Source organism: Lytechinus pictus, chromosome 7 (assembly GCF_037042905.1).
Source record: "Lytechinus pictus isolate F3 Inbred chromosome 7, Lp3.0, whole genome shotgun sequence".
In the NCBI taxonomy this organism is placed as follows: Eukaryota; Metazoa; Echinodermata; class Echinoidea; order Temnopleuroida; family Toxopneustidae; genus Lytechinus; species Lytechinus pictus.
Window position 1 is genome coordinate 36533346 of NC_087251.1, and position 22205 is coordinate 36555550.

Sequence of the window (22205 nt, forward strand, 5' to 3'; positions counted from 1 at the left end):
AACGACTATATAAATCTGAATGAGGGGAAAAAAAAAAAAAAAAAAAAAAAAAATATCCTCCTTTCTTTCCTTTTGCTAATTATCCGAGTTTTTTTTTTAATTTTGCGTTTTGTCAGGGGGACAGAAAGGAGATAAGAATGAAGAGAGAAGTTTCGTTGTTTATTTGTTGGTTTGTTTAGTTCTTTTTTCAAATTTTTGGTTTTGTCTTTGTTTTGTTTTTGTTTGTTTTTTGCACTTTCATCTCATACTTTAGTTTCGGTTTCCCGAAACCTGAAGTTTTATCAGGCCACAAATCCAGTTTTCTTTTGTTTTCTCTGTTGCAGCTTACTGTAGCAGAAGAATATCAAACGTGCTGCAAGAATCAGAACGCATACAAAAGAAAAATAAATAAAGAAAGAAAAGGAAGGGAAAGAAAAAGAAATAAAAAGAAAAAAGAGAAAAGAAAAGAAAAGAAAAGAAAAGAAAAGAAAAAAAGAAAAAGAAATAAAAAGAAAAAAGAGAAAAGAAAAGAAAAGAAAAAAAAGAAAAAGAATACAAAAAAGAGACAAAAGAAGAAAAATAAGAAGAAAAGAAAAAGAAAAAAATAGAAAAAAAAGAAAAGAAAAGAAAAGAAAAAAAAGAAAAAAGAAGACAAAAAAGAAAAGAAAAAAAAATAACATGAAAAGGAAAAAGAAGAAAAAAAAGAAGAAAATTATAGAAAAGAAAATGAAGGAAAAAGGAAAAAAATATTAAAAGAGAGAAGGAAAAAAAATTATAATAAGCTACTGAAAATGAACAAAAGCTGTGGCAAAAATAGTCAATCCTGACTGGTTGCCAACCAAGGAAAGAAGAAGAAGAAGAAGAAGCTTCCTGTACAAACGACTTTTAATGCACACCGGCAAAATTTTCCGACGTTTTTGCTTCGTTTTGGGAATTATTTCGAAGTTTTGAGGGCCGCCCATATTGCGGCTTAAGTTGTAAGTATGTATTGATTCCTTTGTAACAGTTTTGTGCAATTTTATGTATTTTTGATTGATTCCCGATGCTCATCTGGTTTGATCTGGTGAGCCGGGGTGAATCACAACGCAGCCCGAACACAGTACGTGTTCGGGCTGCCGCAGTAAGTGATGGGGATGCTGGAATATTTCAGTAAATAATTAATAAATTATTGAGTGGAACTGGACACATTCAAACGTCATGAACGACTAAGTTAGATCTCAAGACGTTAATCTCAAACTCAAACTTCAAAGTCATGGAGTTAGATAACTTAGCATACATACACAAAATCTCATGTATGGGACTGAGATTTTTGTAAATTTGAAACTTAGTCTCTTAAACTACCTTAATAATACAATCAAACAAGGAAAATGACATACCATTTGATCAGACTTTTTCTTGTAATGAACGCCAGCTATAATTGCACCTGCAGTAACAATAGACAAGCAAAGCGTTACTTTGGAAGCTGTTGACATGTTCAAATAAAATGTTTGTCGAGGTGTCAACTGTCTCAGGCTAAATCGCCAAATCCCCTAGATTTCGACGGTACCACTCGTCCTTCTCCCTGCCCGAGCTCCGGGGTACAATGATCTCAAAAGACTCACCGCACAACAAATTTCGCAGCGTCCTTTGCAACTTTGGAAACGGCTAATGTGGGACCGTTCATTATGTAAGATAGGGTACAAGTGATTTATATTTTTATAAATTTATATGTTATTACATTTAAGGTGTAAATTTGAAACTACGATGAATTATATATACTATTCATGACTTATTGAAATAGTTCAATTTGTATTATTTGAATACAATTCACAAGTGCTGAATCATTACAACTAAAAATCTACCTACACAAGAAATGGAATTTACCAGATACGAGAATTTGTCTCCCGAGAACGGTCGAGTGAAGGAAAACATTTTGATTAAGTAAGAATTTTAGTTAGAAATGTTTGATATTACATTTGAAAATTAAGCGAGATTTATATTCAATGATTTTCCGATTATAGTCCTTGTTATTTTTTAGTAGTATATGCTTGTTATGGAGACAATATGACTATGCTTGTGTTGTGATTATCGGGGTGATGAGTTTGGCCGTTGGCGCTGGCTGGCGTACGGTACGGTACTAGTCTTGAGGACTCCCATGATGATGTTTTATCAATCTGACATATACTTCTTATCATGATAAGAAGTATATGTCAGATTGATAAAACATCATCATGGGAGTCCTCAAGACTAGTACGGTACGGTACCGGTAGTGGCAGAGATTTCCCAGATGCAGAGTGCAAAATCTTGTAAACAGTCGGATCGGTGCAATGGCAATGACCAATATGCCTCTATAAAAATAAGTATAACCCAAACCTAAATTTAAAGTTCTACTTTACAATTTGACTAGTAGTTCTACATATATGCACCTGTACGTATTTTACCTGTAATTCCCCTTTACTTTAGTACAGCTGACTGTAGACAGGAATAACCATCGTTTCTGGGGATTTCCTTAACAATTCTGACATTTCACCATAATCATATGTATGGTGAGTGGAGCCAACGTAGTTCAGCGGAACAACCAAAATACAGAGACTGAAGCTTTTGGTCTAAGCTGACTGCTGTTGTTGATCCGCCCCTATCGCCGTTAGAGGAAGAAGTTCAGTGCACTGCAGTGGTGTGCACTGTGAATGGTGTGGACTTTAACTTGCATTTGCCATGTTTTTGTTGCAGTCATTCATCTACTTTTCAACTTTGACAATGTATCACTTTGATGTTTTACGCATTTTTAAACATTTTAGATTTCTAACCTTATTCAAATATATATTTTCACTTTTTTCAGAATATATTTGAAAATTTAGATGATTGAATTTTTGTAATTTTTATAGCTCTTCCTCTTCTATAAAGTTTAAATCTGTTTCATTTTTCCAAGCATTCTTTCTGTCTTTCTCCCCCCTTTCAATGTGTGCACTGGTCCCGGGGGGGGGGGGGGATATATTGCTGTACACACGCGTGACCAAAAAAATGTGTTTAAAGGGGTGTTTTTTTTTTCAGTTTTGGACGCGGTCCGCGCGTGGACTCGTTAAGGGTATCAAAAAAAAGGGTGGTTTTGAAAGACTGGTCAATGGTCATTCGAGGGGTCAGATGTATTTAGGGTATGTTTTTTTACCCAAAGCTTTTTTTTAAGACTAGTTCAACGTGTTTAGGGTATGTTTTTTTTTTCCAAGCCTTTCCCCGAGGTCATATTTTGGCGACAACTTGTTTAGGGGCCAAAATGTGTAAATAAAGCCCGCGAAAACTTGTTTAGGGGGTTATTTTGCGCACAGAGAAAAACTCGTTTAGGGGGTGTTTGGAAATTACTTGGTCACGCGTGTGTACAGCAATATATTTGAGCTCCTCAAAAAGCACAAGAGAGTGATTTTATGGAGCTCAATTGAGCTCTTGAAAAAATAAGGAATATGATTTGTAGAGCTACACCAAAATCTAAGTGTGAAGGCATGCATGCAGCACCACTGTAAGATCACTGTCATAAATAATCCTTAAATCAAATTAAGGGTTTTTTTATCAAGTACTATATGATCATATAGGCATTTCATTCAGGATGAATACTGAGTTTTTCTGTGAAAAGATACTAGAAATGGTAAGTCTTTTTTATGGAAATCAACTTCACTTTCATCAAAAGTTCCTCTGTCTTTTTATATCCATAGTTGTATTTGAATTTGATTAAGTTTACATTTATTCTGTAAGTTAATATATTTCAGTGATGTTTTATATATTATATATATACCATTAACTGAAAACTGTATGTGGATTCATCTATAGATGTGGGGATTTTCCCCGGGGGGGGCACTCGACCAAAAAAGTGGTAGGGGTGTGCCGCGGGCGAGGCAAAAAACGGGGGCCTTGGAGCGGGCTTATTATAAAAAGGAGGGTCCTCGGAACGGGCTTCGGAACTACAAATGTTTGTGAAAACGGGGGTCCTCGGAACGGATCTCCGTATCTCTGTGAGTGCGTATGCATCCCTATGGAACGGGCAATCGTGCATGACGCGACGCAGCTAGCGCGGCCTCCGCCGGGTGCGCTCGCGCTTAGGCGATGGTCGAAAAGCGCTCTAGAACGGCCGCTTTTCACCAAAATTGTAGCACATTAATGCGACCGGAATGGCGTAACGAAAAATATGCGAAGCTTTGGAGCGGATTTCTTTCTTCTTTTTTCTCGATAAGAAGGAAATGCTATGCCTTGGAGCGGCTTTCTTTGTTCTTTTTCTCAATAAGACAAAAATGCTATGCCTTGGAACGGAAATTTGAGTGTAAAAATGGGGGTCCCCTCCCTCCGCGGCACATACCCACTATGCATTATATACTGAGTGCCCCCCCCCCCCCGGGGGATTTTCAGTAGGTTGAGCAATGTGCTTTCAAGGAGAAAGAGTTGAGATAAGAAGATGCTTTTATTTTGATGTTTAAAATGAAATACCCTCATAATTTTTTTTCTCATCTTCATGAATTATACCCATTGTACTTTCAAATAGATATATCTAGTCCTCGGACAAGTTTTTGTGTTCAGCTGAGCCTCCAAGAAAGATCAAGATGGCTGCTGGAGCAGTAGTCGTTCCTTCTATTATCCCACTAAGGATTCCAGTCCAGGGCAAGAGCAAGACAGACATTGACACCAACACATACATAGAGCTCAAAAGTAGTAAGTTTTTCTGTTTTGTTTTGTTTTTTGTTTTTTGTTTTGTTTTGTTTTTGTTTTTGTTTACTTGTGTATCCAAGTCCTCTTGAAGCGCATAGAGACATTTTATCATAGTGTGTGTTTAGCCCATAATCTATGTGCATATATTCTTCTGCACTGTTATTAAGAGCTCCTAAAGTAATGCTTGAAAAACAAGTAGTAGTAGTAGTATTAGTAGTAGAAATATCAGCAGCAGTAGGAGTAGAAGTAGACAACATAAATAGTGAGCTCTTAATGTTTTTAAGTGATGCATACTATTGCCCAAGCTTTAGCATGACTACGGTACCCTGATCAAGTGCTGAAGCATTGGCAAGGAATTACTTCTTATAGGTACCCATTTACTACACCTGGGTTGAGAGTTGCAGATGTAGATAAACATCCTTCTCTGGAAGGATTTGAACCATGGCCCTTGTGGTTCAAAGTCCAGACATCTATCCAATGATCCACAACACCTCTACTCTAGTATTATCATTATTATTAGTAGTAGTAGTAGTGGTAGTAGTGGTAGTACATGTAGTAGTAGTAGAGTAGTAGTAGTAGTAGTAGTAGTAGTAGTAGTAGTAGTAGTAGTAGTAGTAGTAGTAGTAGTCAGTGGCGTAACTATGGGGGGGGGGCATGGGGGGGCACGTGCCCCCCCAATCGGCTGGCCAAAAAAAAAAAAATAACGGGGAAGAGGAGAAAAAGAGGGATAAAGGAAGAGAAACGTAGTGGGAGTGAATAAATTATTGTTCATTATAATGTTATATTATAATTATGTTATGTTATAATATATAAGAAACATTATTTCATAAGTTTATTTTGCTCAGGCCTAGATGTCTTCATTGTTCCCGGTACTCGCATTGTCTGTTTAACGTTTTTAAGTCAATATACACCAAATATATTTCCTCGCACTTGGACCTATCATTGTTTTATGTAGTGACATATGGTTCTTTTTCATGACTACTTAAAGTGATTGCCCCATTTTAAGGTGTTAATATAAAACATTTCCTGTCCGTGCTTACGTTCGCACTAGTAGATTGGTGAGATATGTCTGCTCTTCATGAATTCCTAAAAATCAGTCCTTAAAATGTCCCTTTTTCTGATCTGAATATCAAAATTTTTCAGCTCGCGCTTTGCGCTCGCATCATTTGGTTAGTGAAATACGTATCGTATGGTCTTAGTGAATTCTTACAAACAGGCCTTAGAATGCCTCTCTTCAGGTCTGAATATCCTAAATTTTCAGCTCGCGTTTCGCGCTCGCAATATTTGATGAGTGAGATGCGTAGTATCATGATTACAATGACTACAAAAAGTGCTTCATGTGTTTAGATGTAGCAAAATCAGCAAGCGCTTTGCACTCGCATTAGATGACTATGGTGAGATATGTATACTCTTAATGGATTCCTAAAATATAGTCCTTAACATGTCCTTGTTTGGGGTCAATATTTACAAAAATTTCAGCTCGCGCTTCACGCTCGCATTGTTTGTTTAGCGAGACAGGTATGTATCATGATAACAAAAATTTACTTATAATGTCCTTTTTTGGTCTGCATATCAAACATTTTCAGCTCGCGCTTGCGCTCGCATTATTTGAGCAGTGACATACATATCCGTTTAATGGCACTGTCTTTAAAATGTTTCTATTAGGTCAGTATACCTGGCAACTGAGCGCGCTTCGCGCGCTCACTAAGTAACTCAAATGTTTTGCTGGTGCCCCCCCAATGCCGTGACTCACGGTACGCCACTGGTAGTAGTAGTAGTAGTAGTAGGAAGAAGAGGGGATTAAGATTTATATTGTAATTTGTATCATGAATAATATGAAAAATAATATACAATAAGTTGATTATGACAATATAATCTTTGGTTCATTCACAGCCACCCCAGATACAGACATCTTTTATACGATTGACGGAACCAAACCAGATCCATTCCAGACAATAGGACAGAGAACAACATTCATGTATCAGAGACCTTTCAGACTGACAGAGGGTAAGAGGACTGTCAAGGCCCTTGCAATGGCCAGGTTTGTTTCACTTTATATCATATCAAGTAAATATTTCACTGGGCTCAGGGCTAATATGCCCCTGAAGTGCCCCTAAGCATCCTGGAAAACTAATAAAAAAGAAAAAAAAAGAGCCCCTGACATTCATAGGCCCGTATTCTGAAGTCTGGTTTAAATTAAGCCCTGGTTTAAAGTTGTGGTTTAAGTATGGAGAGCCAATTGGAGCACAAATCCCTAACAATAAACATTCAATTTATTAACTCATATGACACCCAAATTGTTCATAATTGTCTGGGAATGATAACTGAAGTATTTTCTTCATTATGAAAGCAAAAGGAAACAAAATATTAAACATAAGAAATAGAATATAAACTTAATTTTTTATTTCTTTTCTTGGCTTCCCATAATTTTAGTACAGAGTTAGACTGTGGTCTAAGTTGTCTAAGTTAAACCTTAAACTGTTACAAAGGAGCAAAGTTTAGCTGGTGAGCTCATAAGGTAGTTCAGAAAGTTCTTAATTCATTTTTCACCTGTATCCTAATATTTTTGCAAGAATGATCCAAATGTCTTCCTGATAAGCTGTTTTATTGATTGATAATGTTCCTGTCTCACTAGAAATTGTTTTTCAATTAGATTAATTCAATGAACAAAAAAAAATGATGTAGTAGGAAATGCATGAAAGAGACAGATTTCGCCATCATCACAGCCCAAATTGCGCCTAAATTTCCCCTAAATGGAACTCTCTGGGACGACCATAATTTCTATAGAATCCGGCCAATATCTGCCATAAACAATTTTCAAGAACATTTGCATGTAGAAAATAATTATTTTACATATCAGAATAATGATGTTTGCACAAGTGTACTGCATAATGGTCATTGTACAAAAAGGTAGCTCTTGCAACTAATAGAAATGGCCTTCAAAACCAGCATTCATTCCTTATGTAAAAAAAAAATAGCCCCTAAGGGCTAAGTAATTAAGATTATTTCCTACCCTGGTATATTGATACTTATGTTGATGATATTCTGCAACAGGACCTGTTGTCCTTTTTGTTGCTGCTTTTTATATGATCTTATCAACCTGTTTTTGTGCATATCTTTAATAGGGATCAGACGAGAGAAAGTTTTGTAGTGAGCAAGACTTTCTTTGTGGAGTGGGTAAGAGAAGAACCTGATGACACTGATGATGAGAGTCTGCTGGAGGCAGAAGCTAGGAACCAAAGCCCTGGACTCAAGGTCGGTGACATGACATTGTAATATTTGAAACCCAATAAAACACATTTGAAAAGAAAATAAATGGAACATGTTAACAATTGTTATATTGATATGGAAATTACAAATTTGTCTTGCAAAAAAACTTAACTATTATTGAACCATTTCCATCAGTTTCCATTGATGTAAAGTATTGAGATTTTAATAAAGCACTCCATTATTGTGTAATCCGAAAAAAATGAAATATTTGGTAATTCAAGTAATAAAATACAAAAGAAATAGTGGGGGACATCAGGGGAGAGTTTTATCAACATTTATCATCTGACAAGGTGTAAGATCTGACAATTTTCTGTGATTTTGATTAAGGTGGTTGAGAAGCACTGTTAATATGGTAACTGTTGGTTAAAACAGGACTTGTCGGACAAGTTCTTTCATGAATATCTCTCATTTGCATATATTACCCATACTGTGCCTTTGACTATGGTGTGAAAACAAAACTTTGACATTTCAAATCATTCTTATTTTACATCTGACTTTGATGAAATTTTCAGCATTGTGCGTGTTTGGTATTTCTCTAATCAACTCTTTGTTGGGTGAACGCCCCTTTTATAGGGAGAAATATTGCATTCTTTATTTGCACTTGGGTAGTTCCACGGTTACAGAGTGACATTCAGAACAATTTTTTGCATTCAAACAAAGATATCACCCATATTTGAATAGTTATTTGCAAAGAAATGGTACCTGACAGTAGTTGCTGAAGCCCACTTTTCAAAATAACAACATTTGTTATTTTGATCCACTGAATTAATGAGATATGAATATTCATAAACATGGTTACGGAGTGACGCAAAAATGGACATGCATATTTGAGGAGAAAACTTATTGCTCAAACTCTGTGAATTTTAAATTGATATCATAATTTTGATTTATTGATTGGATTCTATGTTCTAGCCTTATGCTGCATTACATTAAAAAATTGGTGTATTATTTCATTAATTACTACTTAAAACGTAAACCCATACTAGGTTACGGAGTGACATCAGAAATATCCACTCACTGGCAACGTAAAATGAACTTATATTTTAAAATGATGACCTGCAGATTAACCAAAAGAAAATTTTACAAAACAAGCAATAGTTTTCTGTTAATTTGAAATTAAGTAAAAAACAATATATGTAGTCCCATGTATAGAGTTTCTTGTATGGTTTGGATTCACCTATAAGGAGATGCGTAAGAAAAAAGAATTGTGGCTAATTATGTTCCCCTTTTGTATTTATGAAATTCCATATGAGTTTTGATAGAAAAAGTTGATCCAGATTTGAAATATAGCCAATATAAATTTTTGGAAAATGTCCACTTTTAATTGGAATTGCCCACTTGCCCCCATGGAAACAGATTGTACTGATGTCATATTTTTGTAGATATTTCATTTTGCTGTACCTTTAATAACAGTGATTAATTGATATTCTGATATACCTGCAGCTTACAGCCTCCAAGACAACCACTGCTCTCCTAAAGAAAGTAGTTGAAGCAGAGACCAGAAGACCTGACTCAGTGAAGGGATCTAACTACAGGAAACCCACAGTAGGAACCCGCTTCATGGAAAATAGGATGGGCACAAAGAAACCCAGCGTCTCTAGAGGTCAAAAGGTTGGGCAAGGAAAGGTAATTCAATTCTTTCTCAAATTTGAATATTTTGTTGATTGATACATGACTCTATTAAAAAACAATATTAAGGAATCCATCAAATCGAGAACAGCACAAAAAATGTAATAGTTTAACTTAAGAATGTTTACAAGGCAAAAAACAGATTATCAATGATATCTAAGACTTGTCCTCATTGATTGATAATATAAAAAGTGAGAAAATCAAGACCTGATTGAAAATAAACATTTTAGCCAGTATTCTCAAAAGAGGTTCCAATTGTACCATGGTACAAACCCATGGTTTATGCAGATTTCACAAGTTATGGTGCTTCAAATTGGCACCTTTTGTAGAAAGCATGCATTTATGACACTTTTCTTTGTATATGCGATGAAATAAGCCTAATTATGTACACAAATCTGCATAGTCCATGGTTGTATACTACCGTGCAATTGAAACCACTTTCAGGAATATGTCCCTTTATCAGCATGAGTCATCAAAAAATTGTATGCTTTATTGGTTTCTACAAATTATTGTATATTATGATGAATAATATTTTAATTTCTTACAGAAAACCCCTGATCCTGCAAGTGAGGATGACAAAAAGAAGAGTAAGAAGATACCAGAGAACTTTACTCAAGCAAACAGATTACAGAGACAAACAGATTTCTTAAAGTAAGTATAGGGTGTGTTCAATGTCGATTTTCAAATTTAAATAGCAACATGAATCATGATTGAAAACTCAATTACAAAACACAGATCACAAACTATCAACGGTGCACTGTTCAGTGTTGAAAATATAAAGCTGATTATGTGTCTATCTTCTTTAAATTCGCTTTCATTGGCACAGCATGATTGCGCAGTTTGGCCCATTACATTATATCCCTGTTTTGTAATTGAGTTTTCAATCATGATTCATGTTGCTGTTTGAATTTGAAAATCGATATTGAACACACCTATAGACTGTAACTCTGAAAAAATAATGGTATTCAGTTCAACGCATACCTATCCTTGTATTCTACTGATTCATCCGGTATGCAGGGTATTCAATTGATAACTGATGGAAGCTTTGTAAGAAAAAATATTTTGCGTTCAATCCTAATATGAAAACACGTATGTTCTCAAGTATCTGGTCAGAGAGGGTGTGACTATACCATGTATACATACATGATCAATCTCTATCTATTATGATCCTTGATCGAAATGCTCGATCGCGGAGGCATTGGTTGGTTTTATAATATGCAAAACTGATTACAATGACTTATTTATTATGTTAATTTTAAACTTGTGTACCCGCATACACCATGTACATGTAGTGTCTGATCAGAGGGGGTGTGGCTATCCTTTACCATGTTTACATGATCAAGCACTGTGAATCCACGTGTCTGATCAGGGAGGGCATGGCTCCTTCATGCATGATGAATTGTATTGTACCTGCACATGCATTATCAATCTATATCCATTATTCATGTTTTTATACTCGACTGAAGTGCTCGATAGGGAAGGCTTGGGCCGATTTTACAATATGCGTAACCAATAACATTTATTTTGTTTGATATGTAAATTTCAACTTGTCTATCGGCATACACCAATTACATGCAGTATCCGATCGGAAGGGGAGTGGCTATTTCATGAATGATCAATGTATACTACTGTATACGCCCGTCCAGAGTAGTTTATTGTTACACTCCTAAAATGCTGAATTAAGAATAACTCTTGTTAAAAGCATTCTACACATTTTTTTCGCTTTAAAAAACCGTATAGGTATAATTATTTGGCTTGTTCTCTCATGATCTTAATTTGTGCGCCAAAATAATCATCCTGGAATTTCAATGACATTTTTATGCTGGCAGATAATGCTTAGTAACGAATTCTTTATTTATTTTTAACCATACTCATTGAAATGCTTGATTGGACAATGGATTGAATTCTCAATGTACAATGACAATTTAATTGATCCACTGAACATGTTGATTACATCATTCAGTTAATAGGAAACCATTCTATCGTATTTTTTTGTATCGTCTTATTATCTTGTTAATCACTGTAAACAGCCATCCCAAGAATTAGATGATTCCCCCTCCCTTTAATGTATTGGGTTGAATTTACAATATGCATAGTCATTGCATTGATTTGTTTAACATGTTAATTACATCTTGTTCCCCGCATACACCATGCACATGTAGTGTCTGATCAAAGGGGGAGTGGCTATTCCATGCATGATCAACGTATACCTAAACAAGTACTACTACGCCTGGAATTTAGATTATTTCATTGGTAATTGACATGATGGATGTGAGCTTTATAAAATTTCTTATTATTTTGCAAATCAGTCCTAATATGAAAACACGCAGGTACCCAAGTACTGTATAAGGTGTAATTTTCGCGGGGGTTTTATTTTCGCGGATTTCGTGAATTGCCGATCGGCCGCGAATTTAACAACACGCGAAAATATTGACACACTTCTTAGTCAGTGCCAATGTCCCCAGCAGCAAAGCTTTGCTATTGAAAACATACTGTATAGTGAGAAAATGGAGATATGCACCTCTATATGTACAAAAAATAAGGCTTAGAAAGTACAGTTAGTGATTCAAAAAGTTAGCTAGAATTTCACTTTTTTTAATTTCTCAAACAAAATCAGAGCCTAAAGTATTTTCTAACATTATTTCATCAATATCTATACACTCACTGTAATATTAAAATGTATTTTCCATGAAATAATTTGATTTTATTGTCATCTGATTGACTCTATACACACGTATTGGCAGCTATTTGCATACTCATTAATATTCATAAGTCACATGACCAGAGCTTTTAAAGGTGAAGATTCTGTTCACAAAATTCCAAATTTTTGCACTTTTACCATCTTTTTGAAAAATTAATAGAACAAAACACCAATTCTAAAGATTGCTTAACCCTATAAATTACAGATCAAACTGTGGCATGATGAATTTTCAGATTTAAAGGTAAAAAAAATTGAAATTTCAACCACTTTTTTCCACATTTTGTAACTGTTTTTACAGGGACATATTTATGTACAAAACACACATCAGCATGGAAACTTTGAGGAGTAGAAATATGCACGTGATTTGCACTAGATTTACTTATTTTAAGTGCTGTGGAAATATTTTCTACATCTTCCGATCGCGAATTTAACAACCCGCGGAAATGTCGGGACCCCGCGATTCGCGAAAAATTCTGTACGCGTAAATAACAGCTTCTACAGTATCTGGTCAGAGTGGGCGGGGTTATATACATGCATGATCAATCTCTATCATGACATAAGACTTGAATGTTCAATAGGGGAATGGACGGGTTGATTTCACACTGTGTATACCAATTATATTGATTTGTTAAATAAGCTAAACTCAATTTGTATGCCTATACACACATGTACATGCGCTGCCTGATCAGAGGAGGCGTGGCTATTCCATGCATAATTGACGCCCCTTTATGTTGAATACACGCGCGACTGATCGGGTATTCAAGGCTGATTGATAAGCGCTTTTGAAACAAACTTCATTATTCCCCAGGACAGGCCCATGCGCATAATTATCCATATTTATTACACTTGCACACATACATCCACGTATCTGATCAGGGAGGGCGTGGCTATTCAACTTTAGGCCTACTGCGTTAATACATGGAGTTAATGGAGTGATTTACCATGCCAATAGTAATACACATTAGATCTTTTATTATTAATACAGATCCGTAGGCATATTTTGGGTTTGCTCTTTATTCATTTATATGTAATCATTCATTATTTATATGTAATTATTTCAACTCTTGTATATACGTTCTTAGGTGGCAGAGCTCTGCCGTAGTGCTTCCTATATTGTATATGCTGACCAAGATGGGTCTTGTTATTTTTGTAGACATATTTTTCATTTATATTAACTGCACATCAGCACCACAGTTACACATGAATATACACACAATCACTATCACACGCACCTTCACCACAAGGACGCTCGCAGTATATCCCTTACATAATCGCCAGTACTTTACATTATATCAATTTTGATGGATTCACTCTCTTTTATTCCTGATAATTTAATAGAAAATTCACACAACAGTAAATATTACACACCTCAAGAATTTAATAACATATTTAATAATAATCATGATGATATTTCTCTTTTACATGCAAATTTAAGAAGTCTGAATAGAAACTTCGAATATTTTGAAAATCTCTTACACACGTTAAACAATTTTCAATTTTCTGTTATTGGTATTAGCGAGACATGGTTACACGAAAATTCCCCAGATTTGTTTAATTTACCAGATTATAAGCTGATTAGGGCAGACCGCAAAGGGAAAAGAGGCGGAGGGGTAGCCTTCTATATTGCCGAAAAACTGAAATTTAAGATCCGTTCCGACGTGAAACTTTTACATGCTGAATCTTTGTTTATTGAAATTGAAAACACAGAATTTAAAAATGTCGTCATAGGTTTAATTTATAGACCACCAGGTTTTAATTTTGATTCATTTTATGAGGAAACAGAGCAATATCTCCATATAATAAGTAATGAAAATAAAAACTGTTTTATTATTGGTGATTTTAATATCAATTTCTTACCCTCAATCGACAATAATAAATCAAACAATTTCATGAAACTAATGTACTCATTCGGCTTCAATTCATTCATAAATAATCCCACTAGAATCAACCAAAATTCATCAACTCAAATTGACAACATTTTTTCCAACGTACATAACATGAACAACAAAATGATAGGAGGAATTCTATGCTCTGAAGTTTCAGACCACTTACCAATATTTCTAACTTGTGATTTAAAACTACCACACCTCAAAACATTTAACCAACATACATATAGAAGAGAATCTAAACGTAATATTGAATTATTGAAACAAGACTTAACAATTGAGGAATGGGAGGATGTCTATAATGAAGTTGGAGCAAACACATCTTATAATCGCTTCAGTCAGACCGCAGGTCCCTATGCTAATGAGCAAAAAGGCCAGATTCATCCAAATCATCTCGTGGCTGAATCCTCCTCCTTGCAAAATCTCGTGATTCGTGAGATTTTCTTTCTCTAAGAATTTACCTGTTTTAACCTCAAGTTAAATGAAATATTATTGCACCATCAGATAGAGTAAATGTTACTCTTCCATATTGGTCATTTATTTTGTATACAATATTTTGTTAAATAAGTAAATTTCTGGCCTGAAAATGTGCCTCAAAACTGAATTTTCTTCCTCTGTTTACTTTTGCAAATTGTGCAAAACTTTTTATTTTGAGCCTCAATGATATCTATATCACCATAAAGCTGAACTTCTGTACTTTCTCACAATGCCACTCTTGATATGCGGCACCTTTTAATCGGGTCAAGATCACACTTTTCCCACCAAGGTACAAGACGAGATTTCTGAAATTTTGTACTTGCATGAAATCCAGAGTTCTGATTGGCTGGATAAGGTTCACAGAACAACAGGCGCGGGGTATTTGAGGAGATTACCACATGGGAAGTGTGACCTTCCCATGAACACAGGCACTGGAACCGTTGGAATTTGCCAATGGGTGGTCTCTTTGACCAATCAGAGTGCAGTATTCTTGTTTTCAAGCTGCTTTATGTACTTGGCAAATGAAAAGTGTGATCTTGACCCGATTAAACCAATTCTAATTTTGAAACCTATATCATTTTAAAGCATACATATTCAGCTTTATCATGATTTAAAAATTATTTGGGCTCAAACAAAAATAAAGTGTGAAAATAGCAGCTTTTGTCAGGTGAAAATAATTATTTTGTAGCATATTTTAGATCAAAATTTTAACCTATATTACAAAATCTTTGAATAAATTCAAACACATGACCTGAAAGAATGATTCTTCTTCTTTACAATGATACCAAATTCATGAAATTCGATGCACAATTAGAGCAGCAATGACCGAATGAAAAGAGGTGTTTTGGTCCGCATCAAGCTCATTAAATATGCAAAACATATCAAGTCATGAATATCACTTGGATGAAAGAAGCCACTTTCTTGGGACCTGCCGTCTGACTGGCTTTAATGATAAATTACAACATTATTACGATAAGAATATCCCCATAGGTAGAATGAAAAATAATCGAAAAAAGACCCCCAAACATCCCTGGATAACAAAAGGTATTTTGAAATCAATACATACACGTAATCGCCTTTACAAGTCACATTTACACAAACCGTCCGAAGCTAACTTAAAAACATATAAAGTATATCGAAACAAATTGACAAAATTAATTCGTATATCACGTAAAATGTATTACGCTAATAGAATAAAGAATGCCAGTTCAAACACTAATGCAACTTGGAAAATCATTAAAGAGGTAATGGGAACAAAGACAGATTCCCCTCCTACTGATGATATGACTCTTAACGGTTTTAAAATTGACTCTTCCCTTCAAGCAAATTCATTTAATTCATTTTTCACAAATATCGGACCCGAACTTTCAAGCAAAATTAATAGCCCTAATGCGCGTTTTACCGACTATCTCCCCGAACCTAATCCACACTCTTATATTTTTCAACCCTACGGACCCAACTGAAATTATCAATATTACACGGTCTCTTAACAGTTCAAAATCGCATGGACATGATAGAATTAGTATGACTCTTTTAAAAGAAATAATTCACCCACTTGCTAATCCTCTTAGTAACATTTTTAATAAATCATTATCACAAGGAGTTTTTCCTGACTTATTCAAAATCGCCAAAGTCAATCCAATTTTCAAAAAAGACAATCCTCATGAAATTAATAATTATCGCCCCATTTCTCTTCTCCCAACTATATCAAAAATCTTAGAAAAATAGTATATAACAGACTTTATAAATTCATCAGCAAACACAATCTGCTAAATTCTAATCAATATGGCTTTAGGAAAAATTACTCAACAAACTTGGCTTTAATCCAAATCTATGATAAAATTACAAACGCCATTGCTAATAAAGAACATGTCATTGGCATATTTTGTGACCTTAGTAAGGCATTTGATACACTTAATCACGACATTCTACTCTCAAAACTTAATTATTATGGCGTACGAGGTCAATCCCTCCTTTGGTTTAAAGATTACTTAAGAAATCGAAAACAATACGTCGCATTTAATGGTTATGACTCTGACTCACTTTTAGTTCGTTGTGGTGTCCCTCAAGGCTCCATATTAGGCCCACTATTATTTTTACTATATATCAATGACATTATTAATACATCATCCATTTTATCTTTTGTATTATTCGCTGACGACACAAATATTTTTTTTTCTCATACAAATCCTACTTCGTTATACAATATTTTAAATCATGAAATAAACAAAGTATCACAGTGGTTCAAAGCTAACAAATTATCTTTGAACACACAAAAAACTCACTACATATATTTTAAACATCACTCTCATATTTCTAACACTCAATTTCACCTACAGATTGACGGCAAGTCATTAGAACGGAAAACTCACTCTAAATTTTTAGGGGTTATCATAGATGAAGCTTTATCTTGGAATGAGCATCTGCACCATATTACAATGCGTATTTCGAGAAGCATTGGAATTATTTCTAAGTTAAAATTTATTTTGCCTCTTAAAACTTTATTCCTATTGTACAATTCCTTAGTACTCCCGTATATTACTTATTGTAACGTTGTTTGGGCTAATTGTGGCTCAACAAAGCTGACTTCTATTTTCAAATTACAAAAGAGAGTTATTCGCATTTGTACAGGATCTCATTACTTGGCTCACTCTGATCCATTATTTTTCAAACAGAAAACACTAAAAGTTGCCGACTTGTATACTCTTCAAGTAGCTATCATTATGTTTAAGTATATTAATAACCTACTCCCTTCGTCTTTTGATGATATGTTTAAGTTCAATAGTTCTGTCCATACCTACCCAACTCGTACATCTGGAAACTTTCATCTCACAAACCCCAGACTGTTAATTACCTCTAAATCAATTCGACATCATGGTCCAGACATTTGGAATAATCTTGCAGAAAATATTAAATCTTGTTCCACTTTATACTCTTTAAAATCAACTGTTAAAAGAAATATCATTCGATCTTATTCATCCCAACCTTCAAATTAATCCTCATTTACCACTATAAATTAAATAAAAAATATAAATTATACATACAGCTATCTTCTGCACCCGTACCACCTGCATTGCACCCACTTGTTCAGTAATTATACCAATCATAGTCACGAACCCTTTTTATGAGGCCGCCATCAATTACAAGCTTAACCGCTCACGATGGCGGTCTCCTGCGTTCATTAAATTTTGTTAATGTTCCTTTTTTATCATCAAAATGTGAAGTATATGCCCACACCATTTTTTTTCCTTCAAATTATGTATTATGTTTATATTGTATGCATTATGAATTATTTTGTATATTACAAACAATGTAAATATTTATGATAATGTATTGTGAACGCAGAAATAAAAATAAAACAAACAAACAAACAAACTAACTTGTACATTTAACCATGAAATATAATTGTTCAAGCTTGTTCACGTCTGAATCATTTACTAAAACGGATACCACTTTCTTAATGAACAAAATTTATGAGGGCACATGCTTTCCAGGGCAGAAAGGTAAAACTATGTATGTATCTGCACCAAGTTATGCCTTTGTAATCTCAGTTTATAGCAATGCTGGTTTAACCTCAGGTATAGTGATTTGATAAAATAAGCACCAAAAGAAGAAACAACTTTTTCATCCCAATTGATATATAATGATAATAATAAGTCAAATTACTTAGAGCAGCTACTGTTTACTCTACTACTCTTAATACAGGGAATCATATATGCCATCAAATGAGAATACTAATGTTGGCCCTGCGTCGGCTGAGGTTGAAATAAACAAAATCCATCAACTACATGAATTGATATTTACATAGTTTTATCATGAATTCATGAATAGTCCTGTGATTAATTTCTTACTTCATTGTTTATTAGTCGGGTGTCAATTTACATTTATTTTCAAATTTCGTACTAATGTTGTTTGCTATGATTGAACTTAGAATAAGAAAGAAAGTGAAAGTACAAGTACAATCGCCTTATTATTATAAGGATAGCTCTTTTAAGAGCTTGGAAATAACTCACAAAAGAATGCAAACCATCTTTTTCAGGACAATCACAAATTGATATATCATAAACCCTTTGTTACAATTTCCCCTTTTCATTATTTTTGTTGTTCCTTCTTCCAGATGCATCTTTTGTTTCGCCGACCGTCCAGCCGACCCCTTTGCGCGTTTTTGTATTTCGTGTGGATCACCTGTTCCTGCCCTCCCGAATGCCAGGCTGCCCCCTCCAGAGCCTGCTCAGGTAAGGCCTGGTATCAATCAGGGTTGATAGTCACTTGGTCTACAAACAGTTGGTGTGCATCTCAGAGAGTCGAATACCACAAGGGCTAAAAATATTTGGCCTACTATCCACTTCCGATCAAAGCTCCACTTATCTACACTGTTAGAAATCTATCCTTAAAATAAAAGAAGTTCCTGCAGCAGAGTCTCATCTTACATAAAATTGTTATTTGGTGTATGTAATCTTACAATTTCCTTTAATAAAACACCCTTTGCCCCTTTTTAAACAGACCTGTTCTGTTAAATTGCAGAAAAATTCCTGTTTTATGAATTTACAGAATGATTCTGTTATCGCTTTCTGCAAAATCTTTTTTTTGTGTGAAATCACATTTTTTTTTTAACAGGGTAGTCCTATTAACTAATGGCATACTATGCAGTGTATCCCAGATAAAACAAAACCAATAATTATTGATTAGTATCATAACTTTTTTTTCACAAATACAATAGACAAATGACCTATCATTGTAAAGCTTCAAATCTCCTCTTTCGCCTGGTATAACTCATATGATTCCTCATTCACACATGAGTGAGCAAAACAATTTGATAAAGTAGTTGTAGATAAATTTGACATGGACAAGACTAGGATTCAATTTCTGGCATGGCACTTTATTCACAAGGCAAGGTAGTTAATCTACATGGCTCTTTTTATCAGAGGAATGAAAATGATTGGTTCCATCACTTTTTTAAATTTTGTTTTGCCTTTATTTGACAGCTTGGTATGTGCGTTGGATGTCATTCTATGATACCTCTGAATGTCTCCAAGTGTTTGGTATGTGAGATGGACGTACCACCACAACTCGTACCACAAGCATCAGTCAAATTGCAGGTAAGAGTTCTGAATATGAGAATTATTATCATATGGTTAAAGTGATCATTTCACTCTGATCTGTTTTTTTTTTCTAATTCTCATTTTGGTTCCTGACTTATAGTGTATCTACACGAACTATTTTAAAACTTTGGAGACGTAAACCAACGTTTGAAAATGAATGAGGGTTGGTTTAAATGGCCTTTTATATAGAGCGAATCTTTACTACAACACATAACACGTATGACCTACATACAGTGAGTATAATTAACCCTGTATGTACAGTGTAGCTAATTATAATGCATACAAGTTACATGTACACGCAACAGAAACAGTCAAAACAGCCAACAGACTCTTTGAATTTGACAAGCTTATGCAATTCACTGTTCATGTCTGCTATGTTTACTATGTTTTCTCAATCTTGTTTTGTGAATTCTCTTGGTAGGACAAGCTCGTATGCAATGAATGCGGCACAGGTAACCCTGCTAATATGCTATACTGTGTGACATGTGAGCACCCATTGACTGGAGCTAATAAACATCTAAAGGTATGTATGATTTAAACATAAATAACAGTTGTGGTAATGGTCAAAATGAGTTTGAACGGAATCCAATAGGAAGACTATCCAAGTGTTTGTATGTATAAATGAACATTATTTGCCAAATAGTCCTTGTAGAATATGTGTAGTTGCTGTGAAATAAGCAAAAGAAGCATGTTATTCCAGCTTGGTGTCCGGGTTTTTTTTTTCTAAGTGAAAATAATACATTGTCCCACATGTGCATAACTGTGTTGGCGAACTTCTGTGTCATTGCTTTCATGATGTTGCTAAACAGAGGTATATGTTTATGTAGAAAATCAAAATCTACATAATGATTAATGATGTCACTTAGTGAGGTTACCAATTTTATTTATAAATATTATCCTCACCATAAACATTTTATGCAAAAACCAAGTCTACCCAAACAACAAAAAGTGAATATTAGTAAAACTATTCTTTTAAATTCTGAACTCTTTCAGCCAACATACAGTCAATTCGCTGCACCCCCAGAGCCAGGTAAAAGGGGACGTCTTCTGTGCTGCAGCAAATGTGGGCGTGTCAACAATAGTGATGCCAGATACTGTGATTGGTGTGGTGCAAAGGTTCGTTCAACATATGGTATTATGATGTGACTTATTCAATTTATATGGTTGTTTAATATACAGTAACCTCAAAAAGTTGATTTGAATAAATAGAGAAAAATCCAACAAGCACAACACTGAAAATTTCATCAAAATCAGATGAAAAATAAGAAAGTAATGACATTTTAAAGTTTGGCTTAATTTCACAAAACAGTGATACAACGAGTAATTCCTCCCTGAACATGTAGAATTAGCATTGTTTAATACTATATGGTTCAGTCAAGTTGGTCCTTATTGTCAAATCTATAAAAAATGAAATATTGTATGATTCAAACAATAAAAAACAAAAAGAAATAGTGAGTGATGGACATTATCGACTGACTCACTTAGTTGTGCATATCACTGTTTTGTGAAAAATAAGCGAAACTTTAAAAATGTCATAACTTTCTTATTTTACATCCGATTTTGATGAAATTTTCAGCACTATGCTAGTTTGATTTTTCTCTATTTATTCAAGTCAGCATTTTCCTGAGGTGGACTTGACCTTTAATTTTCCATATTCCTTTCCACAAATACTGAAAATTACAACTTGGTGGAAAACTTCATTGAAAAATGTGGAAAATAACATCTATTCTACACTTCTTAAGTTGTAAAAGTGGTGTGATAATTGTGACATACTCATTCAAAACATGTTACTGGTATTCAGTTCCAATTACTGATTTACTTTATAACTCGGCACAAAGAAAATATATACCAGTGAGTTTCACTGACTAATTTCCTCTTGGCCAATCATATGCAAGGATTGGTAGTAGCTTATAACAATGGTCGTTGGAAATAACTGACTACTTGTTTCATGAAATGCTCATCTCATATTTTTTTTTTATTACAGCCTGCTCCCACCACATCATTGATGACATGTTCTAGATGTAAGGCAGCCAATCAAGCGTACTCATCATTTTGCCATTCATGTGGAGTATTGATAGAACCACCCGTTAGGAATGATGCAAGAAACAATGGAATCACTGTAGGAGGAAAACATACTTCACAGGTATTAAAGAGTCTTGGGAATTTTAATGAATGAAAATGCAGATTTTATCTGGATTTGTTAATCCCCCCCCCCCATGAAATTCTGTGAAGCAGTGGTATCGAAATCCGGTGACCTGGGTTTGATTCCCTCATGATGCTCTACTGCCCTTTTTTCTCATTACCAGGTCCCACACAGAAAAACTTATACCAGCTTTTTGCTTGCTTACAAACACTCATGCCTTCTTAGCAATAGGGTGAAAAAACCCAGCAAATCATAACCAGATTAAAGTCTTTACTAATAAACGAAAAGATACTTTAAAAACTTTATCAGCGGCACTCAGTGCATTCAAGAGATTAATCCTACCAGTGCAG

The 22205-nt window shown here is 34.7% G+C and overlaps 1 protein-coding gene across 2 annotated transcripts in view; it reads left to right on the forward strand.

The window, feature by feature from the left end:
• The first annotated feature begins 1581 nt into the window (after window positions 1-1581).
• LOC129264244 (double zinc ribbon and ankyrin repeat-containing protein 1-like) overlaps window positions 1582-22205 on the forward strand; it is a 35525-nt gene continuing 14901 nt past the window's right edge. Inside the window, exons 1-11 of one of the 2 annotated variants that reach the window (XM_064102597.1) lie at window positions 1582-1655; window positions 4484-4650; window positions 6541-6688; window positions 7773-7902; window positions 9361-9543; window positions 10094-10197; window positions 18728-18845; window positions 19596-19709; window positions 20134-20235; window positions 20706-20828; window positions 21697-21855. In XM_064102597.1, the coding sequence (XP_063958667.1) occupies window positions 4542-4650; window positions 6541-6688; window positions 7773-7902; window positions 9361-9543; window positions 10094-10197; window positions 18728-18845; window positions 19596-19709; window positions 20134-20235; window positions 20706-20828; window positions 21697-21855 (1290 nt within the window). In that variant the 5' untranslated portion in view covers window positions 1582-1655; window positions 4484-4541. Of the gene's footprint in view, window positions 1656-1801; window positions 1900-4483; window positions 4651-6540; window positions 6689-7772; window positions 7903-9360; window positions 9544-10093; window positions 10198-18727; window positions 18846-19595; window positions 19710-20133; window positions 20236-20705; window positions 20829-21696; window positions 21856-22205 lie in introns of those variants that run through there. The other variant, XM_064102596.1, reaches the window with a different exon arrangement.